Raw genomic sequence first — 8,429 nt, 5'->3', positions numbered from 1 at the left:
GCTTTCTGGTAAGTGAACAGGAAGAGGTTGATATTTGCTGTTGTCTAGTACTTGTAACTAAACTTCATTTCTCAGGTCATTCATCATTAACAGATTGATCGCATTAACTTACCTGGAGTAGAAGTCTGCAAAACTATGAAAAAGCACATGGGTCACACAACTGAATTGGCTGGAGCCAATGGAATTTGGGCCTAAGTGGAAGTGGAGCAAGATAATGCCCAGTTCGCTATGCCATTATCAGCAAAGAGAGGCCATAATTCAGATCCCTTGGTTGTGAAAGGGGGTAGAAGTTGAGGTGGGAAGAAGGGAAGAAACCCTTTGATTGTTTACTGGGATTAGAGGTAATAATCCTGAACAGTGAGTTTCAGGAGAGAGGGCCACAATGGACATGCATTGCAAATTGCAACATAGAGCATTTTGTGTAGGAGCTGGGTATCTGGAATATCTGAGCTCCCTCCCGAGGATAAATGGGAATAATTCTCTATTGAAAAGAGCATTTGAGATGTGGCAGGTGATATATTTTACAGTTTGTTGACACTTGTTACAAGATAGTGTAAAATTATAATTAGAGAAAGCCGCCAAACATAGCAAAACTTAGAACAAGGGGACAAACTAGTAGGTGTAAGTTCTCTTTGGCTTCTAGCAATTGGACCTGTTCACGACAATATCACCCTTTAGAAAAAGGGATTGTTCGTATTAATATTTTATATAACATAGTATGGGAAAATTATAACTATAGCTGGTGTAATTTTTTTCTCTATTAGTATTATATTGGAAGAGCAAACTGAAATAAGAGAAAACGATAAACCAGGGAGGAGAGATGGGGAGACTATCATGAATAGGCCTCTGGGGGCTAGATTTTAATGTTTTGAAAGATGCATATAAATATGGGGTAAGAATAAGTGGGTAATATTGATTGGCAATATATTCTATTTTATTAGAGGATGTAAAAGTATCAGGAATAGCTTATATTGTCAAGACGATGCATTCAGGGGATTGTGCAATTCGTAACTTTATGGAGAAACAGACAAAATAAGGATGAGAAGACTGCAGAATATTTACTTTCTTGCAGCCACAGAAATCAGGTAAGCCAGAACTCAGCTGAAAGCTGACCCTAGGGAGCAGAAGGTCCAGCAGAGTCTGTACTTCTCTTGCCTACTTCCAGTAGCCTGGTGTCTGGGGCTTGACACCCAAGCAAATACAGTAAACAATATATGGTCTAGTTAACCCCACTTTTAGGGAATGTCTAGAAGGAATTGAATGTCTGTTTGTAATATAGACCAAGGTAAAGATGTGAGAAACCTAATTTGCATTGGGTTTAACAAGGTTAACCTGAGTCTACACTATTAAGACAACTTCCAGATGCTGCCGACATCTTGCTTCTCCAACTACCTCTGGCCAAGACCTTGTAGATGATAAATCATGGAATTGCCTCTCCCCACTGTCTTTTCTGTTCTATTCACTGGTCTCACTGCCTAAACTGGAAAAATGTGTTACATCTTCATTGGTCTCAAGTGCTGTGCAATCGGCGTCCTGCTGCTCAAATGGCTCTCCTTTCCTTACCATTGCCAGAAGAAATGGATCCACCCAGAGAAGGAAGGAAAGCGAGGAGCCAACAAATTGCAAAACAATAGATAAGATTTGAGTTCACTCACATGGATTAGAAAAATAATTGAAGTTAGCTTCTACCACCCTGTTGTTCAAGGGTTGGGTCCTGCGATAATCATTGTGGAGGGTCTTGTTCTGGTGATCCAACAAGGAGTTCTCTAGCTTCCAAATCTGCAGGTAGCATGAAATGAATTATAGAAGAGAGCAGGCACTGTGTAATTTAAAAGTTAGCAAGCCCTGATAAAGTAGTTGTGAGAAGATCTCAAGCTCAGAAGTATTTTTCTAAAATAATCCCTCCATTCATTCTTCCAACAAGTATTATAAGCAATTTCTTTTAATTTTTTCCTTATGAGTATTTAGTCAATAGTAGAAGGGAGAGAAAGAAGTAAAAATCAGAAATATATACAGTGGCAAGCTTAATTTTTGTTCTGAAAATATCTGTATTTTGTCTACATTCTTGGCAGAACTTTTTCCTGCATATACAATTCTAGGCTAGCTATTTCTTTCTCTCAGCACTTTGAACCTATGCTTCACTGCCTTCTGACTTTCATTATTACTATGCTGAATCAACTCTCAGTCTAATTGTCTTCTTTTGTGGTAATCTGTCTTTTCTCTCTGGTTGATTTTTAAGTTTTCTCTTTGTCTTTGGTGTTGTGTGGTTTCACTGTGATGTATTTAGTTGTGGGTGTCTTTTTATTTATCTGGACTCATGGGCTTCCTGAATATATGGTTTGGTATCTTTCAATACTTTTAGGAGATTGTCAGATAATATTTTTAAGTAATACTTCTGCGCTGTTCTGCCAGCTCTTTGGACTTTGACTCCAGTGTTCCATGACTTGCAAGTCTATGAAAACCAAATAATAATTTCACCAGGTTCAGCAAATGCCCTCAGATGAGAGCCAGCTTCAGTTCAGGGCTCTGCTTATTTCTGTGGGATCCCAACTTCATTTAGATTTTGCATCTGAATACTCATTAATTTATGAGTTGACTGATACATTTTAAAAGCATATCCTAATAAAACTTTGTTTACTTTTTTTGGGGTTGTTCTTGTTTTTTGAAACCAGAATAGCATCTGTCAGGAGATGCTAGTCTGCCGTACTAGCAGAATTTTGTATTGCTTTAATTTCAGCTGTGAGCTCCTTTTCGTCGAAGAGCCATTGAAGAAAATGTCTTTGAATTCTCACATAGGTTATTGCTGTTATTATACTTTTGATGTCGATTTCCAGTTATTTTGCATTATAATGAAAGTGTAGCTGATAGAATTTCTGGACTTTTTTTTTTTTGGAATTTATTGCAATTTTCCGATAGAATTGGTTTTTTGTTGTTGTTGTTGTTTGGTTTTTTTTTTTTACCCATTGCACAGATACTTATGGCACATAGGTATGTTCTTTTGGTTATAGACTTCTACATGTGCTAGTTAATTGTGTTGTTCAAATCATTTCTATTCTCAATTATTTTTTTGTGTTTCCTTACTCTGACAAATTGCTTTTATATGTAAATATACACGATTGTTTTAACTTCTTGATAGAAAATAAAATATTACTTCATCCTATTTAACAGTTTTTGTTGCTATTATCATCCTTGATCTCTGTATGTTTACATCCATTTGGCATACATTTATTTTCAGTCATTGCTATTCTATCTTGTGATTGTCTCTGTGAATTGGTGGGGGTGGGGGTGGGGGAGCACACCACTCCAGAGTTTTCTTGTTGTTGTTGTTGTTATGTGCCATCGAGTCAAACCCGACTCATAGCGACCCCTCCTTGGGTTTCCGAGGCAGTATCACTACGGAAGTAGGATTGCCCAACCTTCCTTCCGAGGAGTGGCTGGTGGGTTTGAACCGCCAGCCATCTGGTTAGCAGGCAAGTGTCTTAGCCACTATGCTACCAGAGCTCCCCCAGAGTTTTCTATCAGAATTAAATGAGATGATGCCTGACACCTTAGTAAGTATTCAGTCAGTTTTGCTCAGTGTTTGTGTGTATTTGTGTGTGTGAACCTAATTGAGAGTCTTAAATTATATTAAAACAATTTCCTTCTTTCGAGGTAATTGCCAAGAGAGAGTAAATAGTACATGGTGTTTCATACAATCAAACATAATGTCTACAGTAAAAGATTGTGTGCAGATACAGTTCAGACTCCTCTGGCTAGCAACGTGTGTGTGTGTGTGTGTGTGTCCTTGCATATGGGTCTTTTCTACCTCTTTTCTGGAGTAGGAAAATGGAAAGTTTAAGAATAAGAACCAAATACTTGTTCCTAAAGAACATCACCCAGAAGGAAATGCTGCTTTTGCTTTGCAAGCTCAGTAACATTTGTCCCTTTATTCAATTCAACCAACATTTACTATGTGCCAGTGCTATGCTAGGGGACAGAAGATGACTGACACAGCTCTTCTCCTCAAAGGGCTACAGACATTTTAGCACAGTAAAGAGCTAAATGTGATGTTATGCTGATATTTAAATGTGATATTTAAGAAATTAGAATGTCAGCTCTATGAGGAAGGGAATTTTGTATCCTATCAAAATTCTAAAACAGTGCCTGGCAAGAGCAGCACTCAATAAATATTTGCGTTTTCTATGTAACTCTTTTCCTATGACTTAGATCAGGCTACAGTCATGGATCTTGCATCAGCTCTTAAGCTCCTTGGATTCCTTGATGCCTCAGTTTTCCTATCTCTGCCTAACACTAGTAAGACCACTCCATGGCGATGTAGGTGAGACACAAGTATCCTTGTGGATGGCAAATGCTGAAGGAGCCCCAGGTATTGATAACCAGGTTGAGATTACAGGGAACACTCTTATTAACCAGATGGTCCAAAGGAAAGACTTTGACAGAGCAACGCCCTGCATTACCTGTGTCCTGGAAAGCCTAACAGGCTCTGCCAGCAGAAACCAGAGGACGTTCTCAGTACAGGGAGGAGTGGTGAGTGAACCCCAGTAGGTGTAGTAACTGTTGAGGTTCACAGGCAGCATGTCTCGAATGTCAAGGCCAGTCAGAGTTGTTCTTTGTCCTAAAAGAGGTAACAGGAGAAAGGAACGTGAGGGGTCACTGCTACTTCTAGGAAGCTAGGCCCAGACTTCACCACATTTGAACCTCCTGATTGAAGCAAAACAACCTAGAAGCTGATCATTGGAAATGTTTCCCCAGTTTGCTGCTTCCCTGAAGGGATTAAGAGCAGAGACTTTGGGGATAGACCTGCTCAGATCCCTCCCCTGGCTGAGTGGCCTTGGTTGAGCTCATCTCCTGTTTTCTGGTCTATAAAATGGGGGAAATAAATATGATCACTCAGAGGGCAAAGGGGAATAATATTAATAAAGTAGCTGGCATAGAATACAGGGAAACACTTCTAAACATAACTGTCATCATCATCATCATCATCATTGTTAAACACAGGATACATTTTATGATAAATGAAGAAATTAATTATGACCCCTTGAGGCTTCTGAGTGGGTGCCAGAATTTCCCAGTTTGAGGTCCTTTAGAAGTAGATGGCTAGAGATCAGAAAAGCAGAGTCATATCCAAGCCAGGGTCCAGATGCCTTGTTCTGAGTTCTTCCTGCCCTCTCCATTGGGAACCAAGCTTTGCCATAGGTGGAGTGTAGGGAGAGGGCTTTCTGCAGGGTTTGAAGCCTTTGTAGTGGTCGCAGCAATGACTACATCTAGAGAGCTATTGTTTTGTTCATGTCATTGGCACTTACCCCTGAGCTCAGCAAGAGACTTTTAAAGCCACATGGAAGTGAGTTGGATTTTGCTTCACTTTCCCTGACCAATTTTGCACTTTTTCATGGCAAAGAGGGTGTAAAGAGAGAAAGAAAGAAACTTCTTTAACCAAGGCCATGAAGTCTGCATAATACCATGAGTAGACAAAAGATTTCCAGGTTGTATTGCTATTGGAAGGATTTTAAACCATGGAATTGAATGAGGTTGCCAAGCAAGGATAGAATCATAGCAGCATTTAACATTTAGAGTAGGAACCAGAAAGATAGACCTAGAAAACAGAGCTAGAGGGGTGGGGTGGGGCTTGGCCAGGATGAAAGCTGTGGTATATAGTGTAATGGAGGTTATTGCAAGGTCAACTACAAGAAGAGTAGAAAAGTGCACAATAGGAATGATAGGGCCAGATTAGGGTGGCATGAAGTGAGGAAGCACAATTCTTTCAAAAGGATCAGAAGAGGATAGCAGGAGCTAGAGGTCTGTTGGGGGTCAAGAAATAGTTGTGATGCCAAACACCCTGAGGGAGTGAGTTGTTGGACCTGTGGGCTAGGGCCCATGATTGCAGGGAACATCAAGTTCAATTGGCATAACATACTAACAAAAACATTGTTCTACATTCTGCTTTGACGAGTAGCGACTGGGGTCTTAAAAGCTTGCAAGTGACCATCTAGATGCAAGAACTGGTCTCTCTTTGTCTGGAGCAAAGAAGAATGAAGAAAACCAAAGACACAGAGAAACCATTAATCCAAGGGACTATGCAAATTTCAGCCTACATGACCATGAGACCAGAAGAAATAGATGATGCCCAGCTACCCCTGTCTGCCACTCAGAAAGGGATGAGTGCAGGAGGACTTAGACAGAGTGGGAGAACAATGTGAAGCAAAACTCAAAGTCATAAAAAATTTAAAAAAAAACAAAAAAAACAGGCTTACTGGTCTGATAAAGACTGGTGAAACCCCTGAGACTATGGCCCCTAGTCACCCTTCAGGCTGGAATTGAACTCACTCCCATGGCTTCCAGCCAAACAATAGACAGGTGTGTAAGGTAAACATTTACACCAGATAAGTACACACCTGAGAACAATCAATCATGGAAGATCAGAAGGGCAGTATTTGCACAGGGAGATAATTCAGAGGGCTGGAATGCATAGGAAAGAAGGACAAGGAAAAAGGTAACCACAGCAAGGAAGTGGGAAGAGAGCTGTTACATTATGGTGCAGTCAATGTTATGAAACAAAATGTGTATGAACTGTTGTATGGAAAATGAATTTGCTCTGTAAACTTTCACCCAAATCACAATTTAAAAAAAAGAAAGAAAGAAAGAAAGAGTTACGTTTATGATTTGAAGTCAGGTGGCATTAGATTGATGTGCTTCGGGGAATGACCCAATCAAGGAAGAATAAAAAATTAGTAACAAGAAAGAGTGGAGATGAGAGAGGAGAAAAGGCCTGGAGAACAGAAAGGAGAAAAAGCAGTGCTCATATGGAAGAAAGTCTTGGTCTTTGACAAAAGCAGGGATTTTTCATCCATTGTAACAGAAGAGGAGACATGGGATTTAGTCCTGACGCAAGTGGGTTGGGAAGAAGGTGCATGTTTTTCAGACTGGCTGCATCTGCCTTCCCAATGAATCAGCAATGAGGGAGGAGTTGGGGCCAAGGGTAAGGGCGTGCAGGAAAGATAACACAAAGTGTGAAATAATAATTTTAGAGAGAGGAAAGCAAATGCCCAGAGTTAATATGGTAGAATTTTTAGGCAGTATTAATATCTATTCATTTTTTTTTTTTTTTAAGTTGCTGTGGCATCATGACAGCCCATAAAAATAATACCAGTCACACATTTATGCATTCCGGCCAGCAACATTTAGCTATTTGGCTCCAGGTTCTGAGTAGCCAGGAGTTGGTTTGGGGCTACTAGGTGAGTTTGTGGGAGGAAGTGTGAGGGCCTTGAGAGTATTTGTATGGGAGCATTAAACTAATGGCCCCTGGTGTCTAAGCTAGATAAGGAGAGATGAAAGGACATGAAGGAATGACTATAAGTGAGAATATGAAGGCCCTTGAGTGAGAGGTCTCAGGTCAGAAGAATTACTGGGGGTGGAACGGTGAGCAGGGATACTTATGTCAGGAAACTGGGAGGCTACGAAGTGATGACTTCAGATCTGGCATAGTTATTGGTGAGTACAAGGCCAGGGTTGTGCATGGGAGTGAGTGGTGCCTCTGACAAGAAATCTGGCTTCTGGGAACAGAAGGAGAGACTACCCACAAGTGTCTATGGGTCCAAATGGGGTAATAAGGGGCTTCACTATTGAGATCTTCTCACCTTGAAGCTAAGGAGAACATCTCTCTTTAGTGTCAGGGCAGAATCTAAAATAAAGTAACCATTGCCATCTGGAGCCAGAGGTTAAAGTCACTTAACTAAGGAAAACCCTAGTTAATGTAGTCCCTGGGTGGTACAGATGGTTAACATGCTTGGCTGCCAACCAAAAGGTTGGAGGTTTGAGACCACCCAGAGGTGCCTTTGAAGTAAAGGCCTGGTGCTCTTCCTCTGATAAATCACCCATTGAAAATTCTGTGGAATGGGAGGAAGAGACAAGGTGACATCCTGGTGACGTACTCTACCCAGTCCCTCTACAACCAAGATCCAGAAAACCGAGTGATATAGATCGATATGATAATCCTGGAACTCTGAGCATCGAATGAAAAGATAAAGAAAGTGGATTAAGCATCAATTGAAAAAAGAAACAGAATGAAAATAGTGATTGAAGAGAGAGACTAACACAATGTGGTTGTTTAGAGACACAGAAGGCAACGTACATGGTAAGGAGAAGCCAATTTTGTGGAATCTCCATTAAGACACAGTGTAAACAAATCTGGTGTGAAACTAGGTGAGCCGAATATGGTCTAAGTATAAGAGAGGAAAGTGCATGGAAGCCCGTGGTACCAACAGTCACAGAGCAAGGAGGGAACCAGTAAATGGGGAAGATACAACACATTAGTAGTAAGCCCAAGTCATTTAGATTGAGGGGCCACATGAAGGGGAAGGCCTGTGAGATGGCAGTTGGAAACACTGGATTCTGCCCTCCCCTTTTGATTGAATTGAAACAGGAACTGGATT

The 8,429-nt window shown here is 40.6% G+C and overlaps 1 protein-coding gene across 1 annotated transcript in view; it reads right to left on the bottom strand.

Annotated features, from left to right (window-relative positions):
• Positions 1–1,647: 1,647 nt before the first annotated feature.
• CA6 (carbonic anhydrase 6) overlaps positions 1,648–8,429 on the bottom strand; it is a 30,664-nt gene continuing 23,882 nt past the window's right edge. The window contains exons 6-7 of the mRNA XM_007942655.1: positions 4,458–4,615; positions 1,648–1,779 (exon numbers count right to left, since the gene is read on the bottom strand). Of these exons, the coding sequence (XP_007940846.1) occupies positions 1,648–1,779; positions 4,458–4,615 (290 nt within the window). The remainder of the gene's footprint in view (positions 1,780–4,457; positions 4,616–8,429) is intronic.

Source organism: Orycteropus afer, unplaced genomic scaffold (assembly GCF_000298275.1).
Source record: "Orycteropus afer afer isolate SDZICR_OR568_19922 unplaced genomic scaffold, OryAfe1.0 scaffold00094, whole genome shotgun sequence".
NCBI lineage: Eukaryota > Metazoa > Chordata > Mammalia > Tubulidentata > Orycteropodidae > Orycteropus > Orycteropus afer.
This window is presented reverse-complemented; position numbering and strand designations above follow the sequence as displayed.